Source organism: Alnus glutinosa, chromosome 7, assembly GCF_958979055.1.
Source record: "Alnus glutinosa chromosome 7, dhAlnGlut1.1, whole genome shotgun sequence".
NCBI classification, from domain to species: domain Eukaryota; kingdom Viridiplantae; phylum Streptophyta; class Magnoliopsida; order Fagales; family Betulaceae; genus Alnus; species Alnus glutinosa.
In genome coordinates, this window is record NC_084892.1 from 18,388,401 (window position 1) to 18,412,812 (window position 24,412).

The window sequence follows — 24,412 nt, forward strand, 5'->3', positions numbered from 1 at the left end:
TAGAAAGTGAAGGATGTGTTGTGCATCATTTAATCAAAAGACAAAAGTGCATACAAACCAGCAATCGTGGTCTACATTCTTTTAGGTATAGTTACAATCAGCGCACTGATAACTACAAATTCCTTGTGTTAATGCAACCTAATTAAACTATAACCCCTTAATTTACTGCCATTCAGCAAACAGCATACAGCCATTTGACATACATGATACATCAGGAGAAGAAGAAAAAGGCACGTTACAATGAATGAAGCCCCTTTTTCTCTTTCTGTTTTTCACTTCATGATATCAGCCTTCTTGCCTAGGACTCCTACCACCATCAGAAAGCTGTACCCACAAGCTTCGACTTCTTTCCCCTCCATTTTCCCAGGTTTGCTGCCTTACACTCCTATCATTTGTGTCACCGCCATCAGAAAACTGACCCCACACGCTTCGACTCTTACCCCCTCCTCCACTGAATTCCTCCTCGCATCCTGCCACCGTCTTTAGGAGTTCGGATTGCAGCAGCGGGCAGTTCTCTTTGAGATACTCAAAACCATCTGAGCGCATAACGGCTGTATCAAACAGGGCAATCAGAGAATAAGGATATGATAAGCAAGAGTTCAGGGTAAAAAAATGTCAAAAAAATTAATGAAAACCTTAGGCTCCATTCTCGATTCCCATGTTTTCAATAACTTCAGGACCCCCTGAAGAGCAAAAGATTTTATAAACAGGATGTGCTGCAGTTGCTTAATCATGAATTCATGACATTATCATGGTCCAAGCTTTAGTAGTTTTGGTTATGAAACACAAAATATATCTAGTAAAGCACAAGTAATTATTAAAAAAAAAAAGTAACTGCCATATAAAACTCGAAAGGGAAGAGGGACAAACCTTAGTCATTTCTTATATTGATAAGCAACCCACACACCCCATGGGACAATTTCCCCATTAAACCAATTTTTTAACTCAAAAGATTCACAATTTAGCCAGATAACTTTGTTGAAATTCTTCTGTCCAGGTAAGGTGTGGGATAGAAACTAAAAGAAATTACAACCACATCAATGTATTTTTGACCAACTAAGGGTTAAATTTCATATTTCAAGCACAACTAGTATCATATGGGAGAATTCATCAATCGCCACAAAAAATATGATGATTTCATTTACTCCAAACCATAGGTAGGTTTAGTGATGCTTATCAAAAAGGACGGAAGGTTATTTGTAATTACTCTCAACTAGTTTGCCCAAAAAATTTAAAACATGGAGTCCAAGTATTTGGACAAAACTGGAAGAATATAGAAAATTATAAATTATAAAAGGGGAATGATTTGGTAAAGGTTTTAACCTTAGGGAGTAAATTGATAAAATTTAAACCTTAAGAGATTGATTTGATAAAAAGTGATACATCAGGGATATCTGAAGCATTTTTCCCTATTTCATAATTTTATGAAGTATATAATCATGCAAGTGATCATAAATTTAAAAACAAGTCAAAAGTACATCGTAACCCCCTCCAGTGTCTTCATTTGCAATCATATTCTAATGCTATAGTAGAAAACGTCATCTTAATGTTGATGGGGAATCTAATACTAATTCAAGGATATTCCAGATGTTTTCTTGATAAGTAATAAATATCAATAAAGAAAAAAGACAAATCTTAATACATGGAAGCATATAAGGACATGAATAAAAAAAAGAATTAAGATCTAAAATTACAAAGGTCAAGAAACTCAATAAATGGAAGGAGGTAAGCCACTAGTAGCATAAACCAACGGAAGAGCAACCTTATAACATTTTTCTTTGTTTCAATTAGTTGATAGTACAATGCCTTCAAATGTCCAGGTTCTCTGTTCTCACCAGATGCACACAGAAGGCATAAAGGGACCGCATTTCATAACATACCATTTACATGTCTATTAAAATCACCCTTTCAACTGGTAAACAACTCCACAATCAACTTAAGGCATCATTCATGATACCTTGAACAAGGTAAAAGCTAGTCACCAAAGCTTTTGCGCAATTTCCCAACGACGAAAAAGATTATCCACCAACTCTCCGCTTGTCTTACACCTACAACATCAATCTACCATAATCTTTTTATGCTTTCTTAGATTATCCACCATCAAAATTTTCTCCAAGTTTTTCCCCTTGGCTGTTGTCCAAACAAAAAAGACCACTTCTATCGGAACTTTTGAATGCAAAATTTTTCTTCAAGGAAAAGCACCTCCCGAACTTCTTCTCAGAGCTCGATAATAAGATATCACTTGAAACTTCCGACACCTTGACAAACTCACAACTCATTTATTGAATTCATACCATGCATCACTGACTCAAGTTACTCATATTGCAATGCCCTCAAAACCATTTTGTTTCAACCTAGCAAGACGTTAGCTACATTTGCACAATACCCCAAAAGGCTCGTCACAATTGAGGATATTTATAATTACTTCCATACTTCAATTTCACCAAATACACAACCAATGTGGGAGTTAGTACATGCTTATAAAACACCTTCATAATCCAATCCAATAAAATATGGGATATCACAATCTCCGTTACTCAAGTTCCCAACATCCTTGTCATAACTTACGTTGCACTATAATGCCTCTAGGCCACATGACGTTATTAGGCTACTTATATACCATTTATCATGACTCAGCAATGTGCTAACCACATCTGTACAATACTCTCAAAAGGATTAGTCACAGTTTTATTAGATGTCTCCAAAGTCATAACCTAGGAATGCGCTAACCACACCTACATGATACTCCCAAATAATTCGCTAGAGGATTCTCTTGTATCGACATTATAGCCTAGTTTCACCTAGCACACATCCCAATGTAAAACTTACCTTATACCATGTAACTCCGTCACAATCTACACAATCTAAGATATCGCAATCTTCCCTTGTCAAGACACACGTTGCACTGCTATGCCCTTGGGCCACATGGCATTTTTATGTAAGCTTTGATACCATTTGTCAGGAATACACTAGCCATATCTACACAATAACCCAAAAGACTAATCACAATTGGGGCTCATTGTAATCTCTTACAAAACATAGTGCACCTAGTATGCAACCTAAGTGGGATTTAGCATATACTCGTATAACACCTTCATAATTCAATCCAACCTAATATGAAGTATCACAGTATTCCCTTACTCAAACTCCTCTTTTTTTCTTTTTCTTTTTATATAAGTAATCGAATTATCATTAAAAACAAAAAGCGCTACTCAAGTATACTTGAAGTATACAGAAGAAAACACCTAGGTAGAAGGAGATAAAAGAACAAGAAAATTATAAAAACTAAGATCCCAAGGAGCTACAAATGCAGCTGACCAAGTACAAAAGAAAAAAGACTCAAGCTTTGCTGACGATCTCTCACGGTCCTCAAAAATTTGGTAAGTCAGACATCACAAGAGACAGGAAGGCACCATCTTCTACACAACAACATTTCGAGTTTTCCCACCAATCCATGAACAAGCAAACAAGTCAGCAACACTATTAGGCATCACCCAAGACAGCCCAAAACGACTGAAAAAGGCATTCCATAAGGCGCGAGCGACCTCAAAATAGAGGAAAATATGATCCACGGACTCCTTATTCCTTTTGCACATACAACACCTATCAATCACAATGACATGCCACTTCCTAAAATTGTCCATAGTAAGGATCTTCCCTAAAGCCGCTAACCAAGCTTAAAAGGCCGCCCTCAAGAGGACTTTCATCTTCCAAATACTCTTCCAAGGGAAAGGAGTGACATCGTCACCAGCAAGGACACTAGTTGGAGCTAACATTGAACAACCCTTTTTGGAAGGGAATCACTAAAGCTTGACTACACCACTCTGGCTCATTGCGAGGCTCATAATTGGGAGGTGGATGTCTTTGCTTCTTTCTTTCAATTGCTTCACTCAGTCAAAGTGAACCAAGACAATTAAGACAGTTTGTGGTGGGTCTCCTCCAAAAAAGGAGTTTCAAAGTCAAGTCATTCTTTTACTCCTTAACTAGCGCTGGCAGCAGTCGCTTTCCTTGAAAAAGTGTTTGGCGTACTCAAGCTCCTCCTAGGGCTGCTTTCTTTGTGTGGACTGCGACGCTCGGTAAGATACTCACCTAGGACAACCTTAGGAAACGGCATGTTATCGTGATCAACCGATGTTGTATGTGTAAGAAGACCAAGGAAACTGTGGATCATCTTTTTCTCCACTACAACGTGGCTTCTGTTTTATGAAATTCTTTCTTCAACCGTTTCGGGATGCCTTGGGTTATGCCTAGACGAGTTATTGACTTGCTTGCATGTTGATGGTCATCTGGTAGATCAATGAGTGCTGCTGTTTGGAAAATGGCACCTATTTGTATTTTTTGGTGCTTATGGTGGGAAAGAAACAATAGGAGTGTTGAAGACTTGAAAAGATCCTTGAAAGAGATCCTTTCTTTGCTCTATCACTCTTTGTATTGTTGGACTTCGGCTTACGTCCATCCTTTGTATATTTCTTTTTCTGCCTTTCTCACTCGCTTTTTTACTTCTAGATAGGTGTTTTCCCTGCATACTTCCAGTGTACTAAGGGGCGCCTTACGCTTTTTCTATAAAATTGATCTCTTACCTATAAAAAATAAAATACAGCAAATTGAAGAACAAAGCAAAGACATCCACCTCCCAATCATACGCTGCTCTAGCAAAGCCTACGTTGCACTGAAATGAGTCACCAAAATACTCCAAGAGAGCTACTGAAGCATCCTATACACGGGCAATGCCATATAAGTTTGAAAAGGTTTCTTTAAGGGACTTGCCCCCACACCACAGATCATGCCAAAATCTAACATTGACGCCATCTTCCAAATCAAACCTAGCATGACTATAATAAATCTCCCAACCCCTTCTGATATTCTTCCAAACCCCTACCCCATACAAACCAACACGCTCATTAGAACACCATGCACCCCACAAGCTGAGTCCACCACACCTCTCTCTCATGCCTATAGCACCAAAGCTATTTTCCCAAAAGAGCACGGTTGAATTTCAACAATTTCTGAACACCCAACACTCCCTCAGAGATCGGACATATTATCCCCTACTCAAAATCTTAATGTACACATTATGACCCACATTGCATTGTGATGCCCCACTCCACATGGTGTTACTGGGTTAGCTATATCTCATTTGTCACAACCCAAGGATACTCTAACCATATCTAGGCGATAACTCAAAAGACTAGTCACAATTGGGGGTCATTGTAATCGATTACAAAACCTAGTGCACCAAGTACACAACCAAGGTGGGATTTAGCATATACCCATATAACTTCATAATTCAATCCAATCTAATATGGGATATCACCATATCCTCTATTCAAATTCTTGATGTACGCTTTTAGGCATATAATTCTGGCCCTTAACAAAATTGACTTTTTGGCCAAACAAGTCTCCACTCAAAAACTTTAGATCTCAAAACTCTTTTTTTTGGCTGCTATCTACTAGTTCAGCATCCATCAGAAAATTTATGAAATGATTCTAAAGAAGAATAATTATCATATGCTTTATACATTTTAGTTATTGACACTACATTTGAGTTCAGGAATAAACTTTCAAGCATATAATTCTGGCCCATAACAAAATTGACTTTTTGGCCAAATAAGTCTCCACTCAAAAACTTTAGATCTCAAAACTCGACATACAACCCCAAAAATGGACCCACTGGCGACAAGAACAAGAAGAAAGCCTCCCCAAACTAATCTCAGATTGTTGATTATGTAGATTTGAAGTATACTTCAACCATATCAGATCAAGTGTGCGATTTCAAGAAGAAAATATCATATACAAACCTATCAAGCGCCAATACTGATGCACAATAAGAATACTATAAGATGGAGAAGAGGTTGAGGATTAAGGGACACATTAGGGAGTGAAAGCAGATATTGTTTGTTTGCAGGAAACCAAACTAAAGTTCATAAATAGGGAGGTAGTAAGGAGTTTTTGGGGTTGTGCCCATGCGGATTGGTGTTTTTTAGGGTCGAGAGGGGCATCCGGAGGAATTCTGCTAATGTGGGATAGAAGGGTGGTAGAAAAGTTGGAGGATTGTGTAGGGAGATTCATCATTGCATGTTTTTTTTCGGTGTACTAGTGGTAATTTTGAATGGGCATTTGCAGGTGTGTATGGTCCTAATAATGACATTGACAGGAAAATTATTTGGGATGAGCTGGTTGGAATTATGAGTTGGTGGGAAAAGCCTTGGTGCATTGGAGGAGATTTTAATGTCATTCGATATCCAAGTGAGAGATTAGGAGATACCCATTATTCTTTAGCTATGAGGGAGTTTTCAGATTTTATCTTTGAACAGGGGCTCATGGACATTCCTCTTGTGGGTGGTAAGTTCACTTGGTCCAATAATAATTGTTGGTCAAGAATTAATAGATTTTCATTCTTTTCAGATTGGAAAGAACAGTTTCCTGATGTCGCTCAGAGGAGACTCCCTAGACTTTTGTAGGGTACTGCCAAGAAGTGGGTGATTTTCAAATTTGAAAGTATGCGGCTAAAATCTGAGGGATTTGTGGATCAAGTGAAATTATGGTGGCAGAGTTATCAGTTTGAAGGCTGTCCTAGTTATGTGTTGGCATGCAAACTAAAAGCTTTGAAAAGTGATTTGAGAAAGTGGAATGAAGAAATTTTTGGGGAAGTAGGGAAGCGGAAAAAGGCTTTATTGGAGGGCATTCGAGAACTAGATGTCATTGGGGAAGGGAGATCGTTGATTGAAGAAAGGGTGAGGAAGGAGGATTTTGCTGGGAGTTGGAGAGGTTGCTTCTCTATAAAGAAGTGAGCTGGAGACAGAAATCTAGGGCTATTTGGTTGAGAGAGGGATATAAGAACACTAAGTTTTTCACAGGGTGGCCAACTCAATTAGAAGACATAATAATGTTGATTCCTTAATTGTTAATGGGTCCTTATCGTCAGATTCTATAGAAATAAGGGAGCATATAGTACAATTTTATATGAAACTATATTCAGAACAATATTGTTGGAGGGCCAAAGTTAGATGGTCTCTCTTCTCAAGCCATTGGTGAAGAGGATGGTTCATGGTTGGAAAGAGACTTTGAGGAGTGTGAGGTGGTTAAAAATCTGAATGGAGATAAAGCCTCGGGGCCTAATGGGTTCTCTTTGGGTTTTTTTCAAACATGTTGGGAGGTTCTGAAAAATGATATAATGGCAGTTTTTAGAGAATTTCATAGTAGAAGGAAGTTTTGAGAAAAGCATTAATGCTACTTTCATATCTCTCATACCGAAGAAAGCTGGTGTGGGGGATATTAAGGATTTTTGTCCTATCAGCCTAGTGGATGTTGTGTACGAAATAAGGTGCTAGCGAACAGATTGAAACAAGCGTTGGAGAAGATTAAGAAGATTATAACAAATTCACATAATGCATTTTATTAAGAAGAGACAAATTTTGGATTCGGTTTTGATTGCAAATGTGTATTGATAGTCAACTCAAATCAAGGGTACTAGGCTTGTGCAAATTGTATCTAAAAAATATATATGATCATGTGAATTGGGAGTTCTTGTACTACTTTTTGGAAAGGAGTAGGTTTGGGGAGAAATGGAGAGCTTGGATAGCTTTTTGCATTTCTGCGGTTCACTATTCAGTTTTAATAAATGGAGCTCCCTTTGTATTCTTTAGTAGTATTCGGGGTTTAAGACAAAGGCATCCTTCATCACCTACGCTTTTTGTTCTGGTGATGGAAGCTCCGAGTTGGATGATGCCAGACACAATGGAAAGGGGACTTTTAGAAGGCTTTACAGTGAGATCGAGAAATGTTGCAGAAACGGTTGTGTCGCACTTCTTGCTTGCAGATGATACTTTAATCTTTTGTGAGGCTAATGGTGAACATCTGTAGAATTTGAGATTTCTATTTTTTGTTTTGAAGCGGTCTCGGGGTTGAAGATTAATTTGTCGAAGTCATGTATCATTCCTATCGGAGAGGTGGATGATGTAGAAAGTTTGGCCAGAATGTTTGGGTGTAGGGTGGCTTTGTTACCAATGAAATATTTGGGTCATCCTTTGGGGTCGCCATACAAGTAAGCTTCTATATGGAATGGTATTGCAAAAAAAAATGGAAAGGCGGTTGGCGGGTTGGAAGAGGATATATTTGCCGAAGGGATGGAGGTTTGGGGGTTAAAAACTTGATTAAGTTTAATCATGCTTTGTTGGGCAAATGATTATGGAGGCTACAAGGAGGGAGGCGTTATGGTGTTTGGCTGTGGAAGCAAAATATGATAGTTTGAGCAGTAGTTGGTGTTCTAAGGAGGTAGCAGGGCCTTTTGGTGTTGTAGTGTTGAAATATATTTTGAGGGGGTGGGGAGTTTTCTCAAGATTTATCAAACATGAAGTAGGAGATGGGTCTAAGATTCGGTTTTGGCATAATGTATGGTGTGGGGATCAGCCATTGAAGGAAGCTTTTCCGAAGTTATTTAGTATTGCTAGTTGTAAGGAGGCGTGGGTTGTGGACAAGATGCAGATTTCCAATGGTTTATTCAGTGGAATGTCTCTTTTGTAAGATTTGTACAAGATTAGGAGGTAGATTTGGTGCTTACATTTTTTGGTATGTTATATTCACTCAGATGGAGGCATGATGGAGAGGATTGTATTTGGTGGATACCTTCAAAGAGGAAGAAGTTTGAGGTGAGATCGTTTTTTCACGAGTTATCTACTTCAGGGGATTCTTCTTTTCTAGGGAGTATTATTTGGAAGTTAAAGTCCCTTTGATAGTGAGCTTTCTTGTGTGTGGACAACAGCTCTTAATAAGATTTTTTGACCTTGGATAATTTGAGAAAGAGAAGAGTAATAGTGGTGGAATGGTATTGCGTGTAAGATGAGCAGGGAATATGTTGATCATCTACTTCTCCATTGCAAAGTGGCAAGAGAATTATGGAGTGCGGTCTTTACCCTCTTCGGCGTTCAATGTGTTATGTCTGCAAGGGTGATACAGTTGTTAGATTGTTGGAGAGATCAAGTGGGTAGTCAGTGAGTTCTAGATGTGTGGAGGATAGCCCCGTTGCTTAATGTGGAGCATATGGAGAGAGCCGAATGCAACATGTTTTGAAGATCATGAGAAGAGCTCAAGAACATCTTGGTCAAATCGCTTTTTAATTGGACAAGGGTGTATAATATTTCTCTTCTAATTTTTCAGAATTTGTGAATTTGTGTTCTTTTAGCATTTAAGGACTCTCTTTGTATACATCTTGTATACATAACTTGCTGTTTCCTGACTTTTATGTATCCAATAGTATCAAATACTGAAACAGTCGTCATGTTGAAGTATCTTTGTTTCCTATATGCAAACCATGGATGGGAAATCACTAGGAAACCAACAATCTATAAAAAGACTGTACATTGCTTAGCAAGCTTAGCAAACAGTAGCAATGTCCAAATTGTTTGACATAAAATAGAAAACTTGAGTATGAAAGATAAACCAGGAAGAACATACCAACAAGATTTTCAGCAGCAAATTTTAGGCAAACTGATTTCAGATCTGAAGCATGATAACGGTCAGCCAGGGCCAAAATATTGGCAACAGAATCTACAGATATATCTCTACAGAGTACAGACTCGCACATCAGTCTAAGTCTGGGCAAACCATATTTTTCAGACGCAGCTAACAACTTTGCAGCAAAAGTGTCAGATAAAGATGGCATGCAAGATGAACTTGATGCCAAGAAATCCTCATCTTCAACAAGAGTATCTGTGTAGATGTATTGAAGCAAAGCCTGTTCAACAGACATGCAAGAAACTGTTACAAACAAGGACAAATATTTGGTAGCTTCTACCTGCCACAAAAACCTGAATGCTTCAAAATCATGCTGCGTTATATTTAAAGCAGAAAGGGGGAATAAAAAAGAAGGAAAACTATTCTTTGAAAAGGCTACCTTAAAAACCTTGGGTTCCATATCTGTAATAACTATTTCATGATTATCTTCATCCATCCCATTGAAAAATTCAGTTTCAAATACAGGAGAACGAGCAGCCAATACCAGCTTGTGAGCATGAAACTTTTCCCCAGACACATTAAAAGTAACGTCCGAACATTCCTCGTTATCCAACAACATACCAAAATGTTCTCCGATATCAGATTCAGGGACATGTATGGAGTGTAATCTTGAACAATCTATTCCAGAAACCACAACACCAACAGTGCAATTTATTTTCAAGCAATCATCCTTAAGGAAAACTGATGATTCAAGCATATTCCGTCTGAAAAATCGTTTGTAGCCCCTAATAAACCAAGAAAGCAAAAGGTAGTTTCACTATAAAGCAGAAAATCTATTATAAAAGTTGAATAAGATTAAAGGATCACAAAGTAGTTACTTTAGAAGCGGAGAAAACAGTTGAATAAGACAAACCATAAAAGAAAAAAGGAAGAATACAAATACCTTGTAGCAGTCAACAAGCTGTTTCTTTTTTTTTTTTTTATTATTATTATTATTTATGACAAGGAACCCCTCCAAGACAGGGCCACTTCGTGTATCCACCCCTGTCAGGTAAATCTCGAACCCATTTAGAGCGCCCCCTCCACACGGATCGGGTAATACTTTGGTTTCGCTGGTGGGTTGGCCCCAAAGAATTGTTTGAGTCTAAAGGGATTCGAACCTTAAATCTCATGGGACTACCACAAAGACCAAGGCCCTTACCACTTGAGCCAACCCCTTGGGGTTATAGTCAACAAGCTGTTATGTATGTTTACAACAGATTTGATATCCTTAATTAAAAAACAAAAACAAAACAAAAATGCTTTCAACAGGTCTATGCTGGGTCAGAAAAAGGCAAATGCATATGCAGTTGCTAAACTTATATCCTTTATTCCCTGCTGCCAATTGCATGAGGTGATGGATTGCTGAAAATATCTTCTTTATTTTTCAGATTTAAAAAGATTAAATCCATCATAAATATTGAAGCTTGATATTCCATACGAAATTAAGAGAAACAATAAATATGTAGAACTCTGGCAAAAAGAGTTTATCACAAGAACTAGTTCGCTTCACTGCAACTAGAGTGGAATGGAGAAGAAAAGATGGACTCTTTACAACAAACATGGGATATCAGTTAAGACCAAAATTTAGAAGCTTTCTTATTAAGTGACTCTGCTGATCCTAAAGCACGTCTGTTCTGCTGAATAAAGGTGCAAAGAAAAGGCAGCCCCTCAAAAGAAAGTCTCGTTTGTGGAAAGAAAATTGCACTCTATAGAAGCTAAAGAGTACTATTATAGTTTTTTTCTTATGCAATTTAATTGATTAAGTCATTGCACTAATCCAAGTTTATTTATTTTGATGTTTTTCCAAGTCTATCTTAGCACATTATTGGTTTGGGCTTTGCTTTTGAAATCTGGTTGCACTCCAAGATGCAGAGCTTGAAATCCGTAGTCCAGATGCAGAGTCTTCCATTCTCTATATCATAATCTTATTTTAGAGAAATTACAGAGTCTAGAATGAATTAAGAAATTTTTATAGGGTGGGATGATTTGCAGAAGTGTCTTGAAAACCACATTAATAGCATCTTTCCCTTGGATGTTCAAGCATAAATTGAAGATAAAAGGTCTAATTCTAGGATTTTCTAGTTGGCAAACAAAATTGGAAAAAGAAACGTCAAGGGCACGTTTTGATTGCGCCACCATTACCTAAGAATAGTTATTCCCCAAAAATCAGGAATAGCTATTCCTCTCAAAAAGGTAGAGAATTGGTATTTCCTAGGAATGGAATAGTTCTAAAAATCATATCCCAAAAAACCAATTTCTTTTTTGGGTGCCCAAAAAAAATGTATTTATCGTCTCTCACATGGGTGGTCGAATGGTTTTTTTTTTCTGGTGCCCAGGAAAAAAATAAAAAATAAAAAAGGTTTTTTCGGATATTATGTTAATAAGTAATGGTATTTTAGGAAATTTGATTGAAATCTGATTCCATTCTTCTTCTTTTTTTTTCTTTTTTTCTCATTTTTGTGTTGACACCAAATGAATGAATAGAAAATGTCATTCCATTCCAGCTTCTTGTATTATTTTTGGCAATACCGAAAGACTAGTCAATTTTGAGCTTTCCTAAAAAAATTTATAAAGCTCAGTTTCACCTTGTAACTAAGCAATATGAAACTTAGCACGCATGACTATCTTTATAAACCACACACTATGTAGCCTGCTTCCATCTTCCCAATGTGAGACAGGTGTTACAGGAAGGTTGTAAAAAAATAAAATAAAATTATAGTAAACAGTGGAAACTTTGTCACGTGTCCTATGTCTCTCTCCTTGATTCATAGGCAAAATATACATCTATGTAAAACATGCCCTGGTGTGCGCAAAGCAAAACAATCTTTGGACCTTTAACACTGTATTTTATCTTTTAATTTTTTTTGTAAGTTATCAAATTTTATTAAAAAGCAAAAGGGCATAACCCAAGTACACAGGTAGTCCACAAGAGAGACACCTAAATAGAAAAAGAAAAATGATAAAGAAAATTATTTATTTATTTTTTTTTGATAAGTAATGATAGTTTTATTGAAAGCGTAAGGCGCCCCTACGTACACTAGAAGTATACAACAGGAAACACCTAACTAGAAAGCGAAAAAGAAGTGAGGAATTCAGCAAAGCTGATAGATAGAGGGTACAAATAAGCCATCGACCAAACATACAAAGTATGGAGAAACAACTCTAACACCTCCTCTAGGGAGCTTTCTAAATTCTCAAAACACCTAAGATTTCTTTCTCTCCAAATACACCAAAAAAGGCAAATAGGCACCATCTTCCAAGAAGTAGCACTCCCAGATCTCCCCGACTTCCACCAACAAGCCACTAAGTCAAGCACACTTCTAGGCATGACCCACGCGATACCAAAGCGTGAAAAAATGTTGTTCCATAGAGCTGAGGCCAGATCGCAATGCAGAAGAATATGGTCCACTGATTCCCCATCCCGCTTGCAAAGACAGCATCTATTCACAATAATTAAGTTCCTCTTCCTAAGATTGTCCAAGGTCAAAATTCTGCCTAGAGCTGCAGACCAAGTGAAGAAAGCTGCCCTCGGGGGAGCCTGAGACCGCCACACACACTTCCATGGGAACCGAGTACCTCCAGCACACATCATAGAACCAAAAAATGACTTCACCCTGAACACACCTTTCTTGGATGGGACCCATATAAGACAATCTGCCCTCTCCATATTTACCTTGGTAGAGCCCAGCCACTGGAAGAAAGAGGCAAAAACATCTACTTCCCAATCATGAGCCTCTCTAAAAAAACTCACGTTCCATTGAACGGACCCGCCCAAATTCTCCAAATTATCCGCCACTGACGCATCCTTCACCCGAGCAATGCCAAAGAGATCAGGGAACACTTCTTTCAGAATCGAATCTCCACACCACAAGTCATGCCAAAATCTGATCCTACTCCCATCCCCCACCTCAAATCTAAGGAGTTTGGAGAAGTTCTCCCAACCTTTCCTTATAAACTTCCACAACCCTACTCCAAACGCCCCAGCAACCTCTCTGGAGCACCACCCACCCCACAAACTTCCATACTTGGAGTCCACCGCGACTCTCCACCAAGCATCCCTTTCCATACCATATCGCCATAACCATTTACCTAACAGTGCGCGATTAAACTGAACCAGCTTCCTAATGCCAAGCCCCCCGTACGAAATTGGAGTACAAACCTTCTCCCAACTCACCAGATGGTACTTAAAATCTTCACCCATGCCACCCCACAGAAAATCGCGCTGCAACTTCTCAATGCGAGAAGCAACACTCACCGGAATAGGGAACAGAGACATATAGTACGTAGGTAAGTTGGAAAGCGTACTCTTGATAAGGGTCACTCGCCCTCCCTTAGATAGGTATAACCTTTTCCAACTAGCCAACCGTCTTTCAACCTTCTCAATAACACCATCCCAAATACGAGTAGACTTGTAAGGAGCCCCCAATGGAAGACCCAAATACTTCACAGGCAAATAAGCAACTTCACACTCTAAAATGTCGGCTAACCTACCCACATTATCGACATTTCCCACTGGAATAATGCTGGATTTTGCCAAATTAACCTTAAGCCCCGACACAGCCTCGAATAAGAGCAAGAGAACTCGCAGAGCCCGAATCTTGGCGGAGCTAGCATCACAGAAAATCAATGTATCATCAGCGAACAAAAGATGGGAAAAAGAAGCACCACCCACTCTGAAACCATCCAACACACCCCCACTCACTGCCGCAGTAATCATGCGACTCAGCGCCTCCATAACAAATACAAACAAAAGAGGAGACAAAGGGTCCCCTTGCCTTAGGCCTCGAGAGCTGCTGAAAAAGCCGCATGGTGAGCCATTAACAAGCACCGAAAACTTAGCAGAAGAAATACACCGAGCTATCCACGAACACCATTTTCCCCCAAAGCCGCATCTCCTCAACATATACAACAGAAAATCCCAATTAACGTGATCATAAGCTTTTTCTAAATCCATTTTGCAAATGACTCCCGGCTCCCTTGATATAATACGGCTATCAAGGCATTCATTCGCAATAAGGATTGGATCAAGAATCTGCCTTCCTTGGATGAAAGCACTCTGGGATTTGGAGATAACCTTGTCCATAACCGTCTTCAATCTGTTGGCCAAGACTTTTGCAATAATCTTGTATATACCTCCTACGAGGCTAATGGGCCGGAAATCTTTGAGAGACAAGGCTCCTGGAGTCTTAGGAATAAGAGAAATAAAAGAAGCATTCAAACTCTTCTCAAAAACTTCTCTCGCATGAAACTCAGAAAAAACCTCCATAATGTCCAAGCGCACCACCTCCCAACAAGCTTGGAAGAAAGCCATAGAGAAGCCATCCGGACCCGGCGCTTTATCACCATTAAAAGCAAACACAACTTTTCTAACTTCCTCCTCCTCAAAGGCTCTCTCCAACCACCTTGCTTCTGACTCTAAGATGGCATCAAAGGAAAGATCATCCAACCGAGGCCTCCAACTATGCTTCTCCGAGAAGAGATCTTGATAGAACTGAACCACATGCTCCCCTATCTCTGCCGGATTAGAAGAAATGGAATCTCCAATCAACAAGGAATCAATAGAGTTATACCTTCTGTTTGAGTTGGCAATAGAGTGGAAGAATTTTGTGCATTTATCTCCTTCTTTCAACCACTTCACCCTGGACTTTTGCCTCCAGCTGACCTCCTCCAACAGAGAGCATCTCTCTAACTCACTGACGACCTCTAGCTTCTTTTGAATCTCCCCCTCAACCAAAGCCCTACTTCCTTCCACTATATCAATCGCCTGAAGCTCCTCAAGAAGCTTTCTCTTGTTCCTCTCCACATTACCAAAGGCCTCCACATTCCACGTCTTCAAATTCGACTTGAGAGCCTTTAATTTACATGCAAGCACAAAGCTAGGAGAGCCATGAAAAGAGAATGAGTCCCACCACTGTTTCACCAACCCCACAAAACCATCCACCTTGAGCCACATATTCTCAAACTTGAACGGCCTACTTCTTGCGGAAGAGTGAGCACATTCCAGGAGAATAGGAAAATGGTCAGAGAAAAGGCGGGGAAGCCTCTTCTGAGACGCCTCAGGAAACCTATCTTCCCAATCAGGAGAGACAAGAAAACGATCAATTCTGGACCAAACAGGAGGATCATCGGAAATCGACCACGTATAAGAACCTCCAGCGAGAGGAAAATCCATCAGACCCTGGTCAGAGATGAAATCACAAAAGTCCCTCATGGCAGACACACTACCAACTCCAGATCTTTCGCTAGGAAACCTAGTAGTATTGAAATCTCCCCCTATACACCAAGGCAAACTCCACCAACTCATAATCCCCGCCAGCTCACCCCAAAGACCCCTCCGATCAACCCTGCAATTCGGACCATACACTCCCACAAAACCCCACTCAAAATGATCATCAACATTCCTTAAAGAGACTGCAAGTGTGAACCTCCCCACGCACACATCCACTTTTTCCACCACCCTCTTATCCCACAAGATAAGAATACCCCCTGAGGCCCCACTAGCATCCAAACAACACCAATCCACATAATTACACCCCCAAAGACTACGCACAAACTGCCTAGAAGGGTCCTTCACTTTCGTTTCTTGGAAGCAAATAAGATCCACCTTCCAATCTCTGAGCAAATTGCAGATCCATAAGCGTTTGCGCCTATTATTCAGCCCCCTTACGTTCCAAGAAAGAATCTTCGGCTTCATGGCACTACTACTAGCCCCCTTGCCCTCCTCTTCCCACTACTCAATCCGGAACCTTTGGCCTCATAGTTAATAGAGCTCTCCAAATTCTTAATCTCTCTCTTGCCCTTCGTGCGACCTTTACCCAATCGACGCTCCTCTTTTCTCTCCTCTTCTATACTAGTCAAAAAGGCTAACAATTGCAATTTATGCCCCACGAATGTCATCCCAACAATGGGATAAATCTCATTAGCACTCTGCATCACCCAATCCGAATACCCCAAACCACCCAAGTCTAGCGAATATGCATTGAGAGGAGAACCCACAACAACATCCCCTCCCCCTTCCTTGAGCTCCACCAAACCAACTTCCCCGGGAGTAAATCTTCTTGAATCCTCACCCGATAATCCAACCTGCAGACCAGGGGATACTGAAACCTCCACTGGCCCCCCCATCCACTCACACCCTTCCCCTCCAGCACTGCCAAAGCATGGAACAATCTCCATATCCACCGATTGAAGCCCAAACACGTCCCCTGTCAACTCCCGAGGCACACTCAGCATCTCCACACTCCTCAACTGCGAATTAGCCGGGTCTTTCACCCTCACTAGACCACCCTCTAAACACAAAACAGGGGTCTCACTACAAAACGACTTCTCCTGCTTCGAAGCCAACTCATCCCCTGCTGTACCGGCCCCCACTATCAGCTCCCCCACCCTCATCTCCTCCCTCTGCACCTCCTCTGCCTCCACCTGCACCTCAGGTCTGGACTGACCATGGATCTGCCCTTCATCAACACCCAGAGCTGGATTTGAAGTCACGTCTACTATGCTCTGAGGACGAGAATCATAGCACCGAGCGTCTGGATCTGTTCCTGCCGAAACCAGCTCAGGTGGCTTCCTCACCGGCGAACGAAGCTTGCCGTCGTGAGAAGAGGAGGCAACGACCTTACCCAAAGCCGGAACCCACGAAGAGGAAGAGGCACCAGACGTCAGGTTACCGGCGTCCAAGCCCGGAGAATAGCCAGCCCCATTAATGTGCACCGAATTCGCATGGGCCCAAGGGGGGGAGACGACTGGATCCACCTTAGCCCTCCACTCCAAAACCTGGTCTGGACACTCCAGGATACCCTTTCCTTTGGAGGCCTTGGCTGAATTGGATAATGCTATCTTTTTCGATATGGGCTTAGATTTAGACTTGGGCCGAGCCACTTTGAAACCCACCATCCGGGCCCTAGAAGAGGCTGCTCGACCCAGACCACCACCATCAACCAAGGCCAAACCCTTCAGCCAAAAGTCAATTTCCTTTCTCATCCTTTCTAACGACTCTCTGAGGGCACCGACATCGAAGCTTTCACCAGTATGGCTGTTGCGTGCAGCAGGGAGAGACGTAGGTTCGGCTACATCATGCCTAGTGTCAGACGACCTTCCCAACGCAACAGAGATTTCAGCTTGAGCCATTGTCGGAGTCGGAGCCGAATCCGGAACTGAACCTATCTCGCCCGCCGCTGTTCCTTTCCTCGCTGTGACCTTCGGAATCGTCTGCATGGGGACACTTTGCCGAGACTCAGGAGCCCCAGGAAGGGAATTCTTCTCCTCAGTACCAATCCGCTTCGCCGGAAGAGTCTCCAAAGCGTGATGCCCTTCCGCCAGACCAAAAACATCACTCTTCGCCGGGCAATGATCACCCTTACACCCCCCAGAGAGATTTCTAACCCATCTCGGCACTCTAGCTACAGGGCCGGTAAACTCTCCAAAAGGTGCTTCCAGCGAGGATGCATTCTTTGCCAACACCTCAGCATAACTCCTCCTCCCTCTTTGATTCGCATGGACCTCCGAATCAGCCACCCTGGCTCTGGAACCGTCTCTTAGGTACACAGAAACCAAGCGCAGTTCCTCACGAAAGCTTATCCAGCCTTGCCCTGCTCTTCCTTCCGGAATGAAGATCGAGTCCTTCCTCCGATTCCCCACAAATTCTTCTATCACCATGAAACCGCCATGTCTGTTGAAATGCCGTTGCGCAATGATCCGCGGGAATCCATACCGAGACTGATCCCAAAACACCCGAGAGTCTTCCACGCACACCAAAGACTCGAAGGATCTAAACAGCCAGGCAAACTCCGATCTATCCAACAAGATCGACCTATGTCTTCCCTTACAGCTCTCCCTAATTCGAATCCCTGATTCCCCCCCTACAACCACCACTTCAAACTCTTTAGCTTCCACCGACCAACTACTCGAAAACCCCATTTCAAACCCTAAACTTACTTGACAATAGTCTCTATGAAATCACAAAACACTTTTCTAAAATCACAAAACACTTATGCCTGAACACCAAGGTTAAACAGACTTACATGTTGAATGAGAGAGACACAAATTTTAAAACTACATAAGGTTTTGAGAGAGATAGAAGAAGAGAATTTTGAAAACAAGCTCCTGACTACCCACTGAATCTTTCTCATAAAGAAAATTATTAAAGCTAGTAACATAAAGACACTCAAAGGTGGCTGTCCAGTGCTATCGGATTTTGAAGAAAATGACTTTAGTTCCATCAACGTTCTCTCGCAATCCTCAAATAGATGGTTCGAGTTACACATTTATTGATTTATATGACAATTGTTCCTGCAAATTCCATCTTTAATAGACCACAAATAGTTAGCATGTCACTTTCTTTAGGGGATTCAAGTTGTTATTAGTTTCTTTTGGTGTGTTATGCTGTGAGTTATAATAGGAACTCTTTCTCAATGAACTCAATAGCTCTTAGAATCTGTCTATAAATCACATAGGTTTTCCATAAATGTTTCTCTGCTTGTCAAAGGAATACAAACACATACTTTTTTCAGCATATTGGAATGCTCGCAAATTCCAAAGTAAAAAATGGATTAAAATCGAATTCATTACTGATAGTGGACCCCAAATTAATTCCAAATAATCACTCAAAAATGGCATCACGACAGTGGTACAATGTTCATTAGATATAGAGTTTGCAACAATCCTAGTGATGTCCATGTGTCAAAGGTACACATATTATGATAAAAGAAAAACAATCATCTCCAAATATCAACCAAAGCCTGAATTTCAAGCAACCCAAGAAATCCACACCCAGAAAATCTAGATTCATACTGTAACTCCTATAATTCAACATACTCGGACCAACCAGCTATGAACCAAAGGCTCTCGCATATTCAAAAGCACCAACCACCAAAAAATTTTAAAATTCATAACAAAATTAACCATATATCATCTTTATCCTTTGATACACATTTCACACATAAGAACAATTTGACCACAACTATACACATTACCAATTGCAATAAAAATATTAAAAAATTTCAATTAAAATCACCATAACAGAAAAAAATCCACGTATATAATAATAATAATAAACAAAAAAAGAGACTACCCTATAAACTTTTTTAGCATATTCTACCTGAATACTCTAAAATTGAACACAATCTGTAACAGACCAGTCCTAGATGTACACGTGGCTGCAGGAAGCGATGAAATGTGGCATAGAAAGATTAAGTCGAGTAGTAGCTGGCCAATGAAGATGTAGTTAGCTCGAGAAGGGAGATCATCACACGTGGTGAAGCTGTTGGGAGTTGACGGCTGAGAAGTAGTTGTAAAGCAGTTAGTAGTTTTAGTCGTTATGTTAATTGTTTTCTTGATTTGTACAAAAGAGAGGGAAAGGGTTGAGAGAAAGGCATTTTGTTTGTATCTTGTTCCTTGTGAACTCTAGAGGTCCCTTGGCTACTTAAATTGCCAAGAATTGGAGACTTGCCATCTCGAATAGGCTTGTTCAATAAAGTTCATACTTTATTTTCCATTCTTTTTCTATTTCCTTGTTTTCCTTTCTTTTTCTCTGTTGATTTCATAACAAAACTTTGGTCATGTTACAAGTGGTATCAAAGCCAGGTTTCTTTTCCATTCTTCCTTTCCTTTCTTACATTCGTCTTTTCAATTCTTGAAAACCTGTTCGATGGCGGACAACGAACCGAATGTTCTTGAAGTCCAGCAAGCCATAGTCAGCATGCAAGTAGCAATCGCTTCAATGGAGGAGAAGCTCTAGGAGCAGAATCAGCAGCTTCAGGAGCAGTTGTTGAAACAAATGCAGGAGATGCTTAACGGAGCATCCAAAAATAAGAATCATATGGATCAGTCTGCGGGCACCTCCTATACCAATAACGACGATCATTTTGGTTCGGAGGGGGACTCTATCTAGCCGTGATCCCTGAAGTTGGATTTTCCAAGATTTGACTGCGAGGATTCAGATGGGTGGTGTTACAAGGCAACCCAGTTCTTCGAATACTATGCTGTGGCCAATCAGCAGAAGTTCAATCTTGCAGCCTTTCACATGGAAGGTAAGGCTCTGATTTGGTTCCAAGAACTCCGTAGTACTAATAATCTCAATAGTTGGATTGAATTTACAAAGGCTATTAGAATTCGTTTTGGAAAGGGTTCCTATGATGACCCTATGGAGACTCTGTCTAAACTCCAACAAGTCGGGGTGTTAGAAGAGTATAAGAGTCAATTTGAAGTATTGGCTAATCGGGTACACGATTTGCCCGAACACCATAAGTTGAGCTTTTTTTTAGGAGGTCTTAAACCTGAAATCAGGTTTCTTGTTAGGATGTTTAATCCCAAGAACTTGGTAGAAGCATATTCCTTACCCAAAATTCAGGAAGAGAATATCCTGAATAATACTAAAAACATTAGACCTTGGATTTCCAATCAGTTTAGAAGTAACATGGTTGGAGGTACTGCTGAATTTACAGTAGGGGGTAATAAGGGTGTTGGTTTTGCTGGTAATAAAACTCAAGTGCAACGAAGTTCACAGCAGTTTCAGCCTAGTTCCTCTTTTCAGGAAGGCAGTGCTGGAAATTCAGATAGGGCATTAGTCCCTGTTCAAAAAATAACTCAGGCTCAAATGGATGATAGAAGGAAGAGGGGTTTGTGTTATTCCCGCGATTCTAAATGGACCAGAGGGCATGTTTGTGCAGCTCCTAAACTTTTTATGATCGAGGAGGTAGAGACAGTTGAAGAGGAGGATATGGTAGAAGAGTTTGAGGATTGCAGGGTAGAGGACTCGCCTGAGATTTCTCTCAATGCCACAATAAGCACTCCTAATCCCAGAACCATGAAGTTGATAGGAGTATTGAAGAGTCAGCAAGTTGTCATCCTTATAGAATCGGGAAGCACCCACAATATTGTGGATGCTCATCTGGCAAGAATGTTAGGCATTCAGGTGTAGCATGGCCGAACCATTAAGGTGAAGGAAGCAAATGGATAGGAAGTCTTGAGTCCTGGCATAAGCAAGGCATTGCCTTTAAAAATTCAGAAGGCTCTCTTTCATATTGAGTTTTATGTCCTTCCCTTAGCCGGGTGTGATATTGTACTTGGCATCCAATGGTTGAGAGTTTTAGGTCCTATTCTTTGGGATTTCCAGCAGCTTACTATGAAGATTCAGTATGAGCATCAAGAATATATGCTGCAAGGGTTGTTGCAAGGGCCACAGTTGAGTTTGGAAGATGCAGCTGGTTTCGAATTCTCAAATAGGAGACATAAGGGGGTTTTGCTACAGCTAATGGAGAATACAGATGTTCTGTCCAGTGAGACCCAGCAAGGTTCTCAAAGCAGTGATAGTAGGACACTAATGGACAGCTTGCTCCTCGATTATCAAGATGTGTTTGCAGAACCTACGGGTCTTCCTCCCCACAGAAGCCATGATCATGCTATTCCACTAGTAGAAGGTCCTGGTCCAATGTCAGTTCGACCTTATCGATACCCTTTTTACCAAAAGGGGGAAATTGAAAAAATTGTGAAAGATTTGTTGGATTCTGGAGTTATCCGCCATAGCACTAGCCCGTTTTCTTCACCTATTCTCTTAGTCCGAAAAGCTGATGGCACATAGAGAATGTGCATGGACTATCGGTCTTTGAATACTGTGATAGTGAAAGACAAATTTCCAATCCCTGTGGTTGATGAGTTGCTGGATGAACTATGTGGAGCAAAAAAATTTAGTAAGCTGGATTTAAGGTTTGGATGCCACCAGATTTGAGTGGTAGAACAAGATATTCCCAAGACTGCATTTCGTACTCATGAGGGTCACTATGAATTTTTAGTGATCCCTTTCGGTTTAACGAATGCCCCTGCCACTTTTCAGAGCTTGATGAACCATGTTTTCAGGCCTTACCTCCGCAATTTATATTGGTTTTCTTTGATGACATACTAGTGTTCAATTCTTCTCCAGAAAGTCACAAAGAACATGTCAAGATCACTCTTGATATCTTGAGAACTAATCAACTTTTTGCTAAAAGATCCAAATGTCGGTTTGGTTGCAAAAAAGTGGAGTATTTAGGCCACATTAGTTATGCAGATGGAGTTCCTGCTAATCTAGGAAAGATAAAAGCTATGGCCGATTGGTCATTTCCCACTATTATTAAAGCTTTGAGGGATTTTTTGGGCTTGACAAGATATTACCGGAAGTTCATCCATGCTTATGGATCTATTGCTGCTCCTCTCACTTCCATGCTCAAGAAGAATGCTTTTAGTTGGTCTGAGGAAGCTAAAAAAGCATTTTTTCCTTGTGTAGTTAGTAGTTTTAGTCCTTTATGTTAGTTGTTTTCTTGATTTGTACAAAAGAGAGGGAAAGGGTCGAGAGAAAGGCATTCTGTTTGTATCTTGCTCCTTGTGAACTCTGGAGGTCCCTTGGCTCCTTGAATTGCCAAGAATTGGAGACTTGCCATCTCCAATCGGCTTGTTCAATAAAGTTCATACTTTTTCTCTTCAATTCTTCTTTTTTTGTTTCCTTGTTTTCCTTTCTTTTTCTCTGTTGATTCCATAACAGAACGTCGGTCCTGTTACACAATCCAACAAAAACCCGAAACTTCTATATCATTCGAAACTCCGTTACCATACTCTGCCTCAACACTAACAATCAAAACCACAAAATCCCAATCCTTCACAAGCACCAATACCACAAAGTGTAGAAAACCAACTGAAAAATCCGAAAATTTTCAATCGAAAGAAGAATAAAAGAAAAACTTACCACATGCTGCCTCTATACTTGAGGGTGTAGGGGCCGCTCTCGAGGGATCGATCGAAATGGCTATGGACCTTGTGCTTACCGGCGCCACTCTGGTCGAGCAGAGTGAGCTCGAAGAGGGCGCGCACGTCGGTGCCCTCGCTGGCCAGCGCGATGAAGACGGAGACGTAGGTGGAGTTGTCCTCGGGGTTCTTGCCGTCCGGGTAGAAGTAGATGGCCCACTGGTACCCTCCCACCGTGAAGTTGTCGCTCGCGATGTGCTTTCCCACCCCGATCCCCTTTGCCAACGAATACCCTCTTATCGTGAAGTTGTGCGAGCCGTTCACCGTCTCCGTCACGGACCGCGAGCTGCTCGGCGAGCCCAGCCTGGGGCTCGAGGGCGAGGACGACAACATGTTTCTCTTTTCTTCTTCCGATTTTGTTTGGAGTGGTGTTTCCGGAGATTTTTCCAGGGGGTTTTCCGGGCAAGTTTTTGTTAAGATGCGATTATGCAAGAAAAGGTTTCCGGTGTATATTTACTCAATTACTCTTGTATCCGTTTTCGTTCGATTGGAATTTCGATGGTTGACGAAAGGACCTCTTTGGTATGTAATTGGGTAGGAGAATATTTGTCTATTGTGTAGTAAAAACTAAAAAGTGATTGATGTGATATAAAATTTGAGAATGTTTTATAGAAAAGTGAAAAAGTTTTGTTTTGTAGTAGATTTTTTTATTTGAATAATAATAAAAAAAATTATTGATGTGATATAAAAAGTGTAAAAAAGTTCAGAAGTTTTTGATTTGATATTTTTGAAAGAAGTGAAAAAAAATATAGGGAGAATGATAATTGTTTGCCAAACTAGCCCTTCAGTCTTTGCAATTCTCTCATAAGAAGGGTACGATCAAATTCTTCTCTCGCACGAAAAAATAAAAATAAAAATAAAAATAGATTGTGGGGTTCAAAGAATACCGCAAATTATATACCAAAAATTAATAATTAACAGTAAAATGATTCATGATTAACCACAAATTATATACCAAAAATTTATTTATATTTTTATTTATAGACCAAGTATCCACCCGCCAACCCTGAGATAAAAGTGCACATCTCGACCGAATAATTGGACACAAACCATGAACCTAAATGGACCGAACGAGCCTATCAGCCAACTGCTCGTATTGCAATGGAGAACAATAATGCAAAGCATAATAGCCACGGCCACT

The 24,412-nt window shown here is 40.5% G+C and overlaps 1 protein-coding gene across 3 annotated transcripts; it reads right to left on the reverse strand.

The window, feature by feature from the left end:
- Positions 1-23,777, reverse strand: LOC133873569 (BTB/POZ and MATH domain-containing protein 4). Of its 3 annotated transcripts, XM_062311295.1 has the most exons (5): positions 23,213-23,777; positions 9,893-10,238; positions 9,454-9,733; positions 636-683; positions 412-551 (listed from the first exon to the last, which is right to left on the reverse strand). In XM_062311295.1, exons 1-4 carry the CDS (start codon positions 23,602-23,604, stop codon positions 637-639), a joined length of 1,065 nt encoding a protein of 354 aa, XP_062167279.1. In that variant the 5' UTR covers positions 23,605-23,777; the 3' UTR covers positions 412-551; position 636. The 3 variants fall into 3 exon arrangements, with proteins under 3 accessions (XP_062167277.1, XP_062167276.1, XP_062167279.1); XM_062311293.1 differs by lacking the exon at positions 636-683 and having other exon boundaries at positions 1-536; positions 23,213-23,776; XM_062311292.1 differs by lacking the exon at positions 636-683 and having other exon boundaries at positions 1-551; positions 23,213-23,774.
- Positions 23,778-24,412: the final 635 nt, after the last annotated feature.

Coding starts and splice junctions, on each gene's coding strand:
- LOC133873569 (XM_062311292.1), bottom strand. CDS start 23,604: ATGTTGTCGTCCTCGCCCTCGAGCCCCAGGCTGGGCTCGCCGAGCAGC. Junction 9,734..9,892: donor TGGAACCCAAGGTTTTTAAG/GTAGCCTTTTCA, acceptor TCTGTTGAACAG/GCTTTGCTTCAATACATCTA. Junction 552..9,453: donor TGCTGCTGAAAATCTTGTTG/GTATGTTCTTCC, acceptor TGTTTGATACAG/CCGTTATGCGCTCAGATGGT.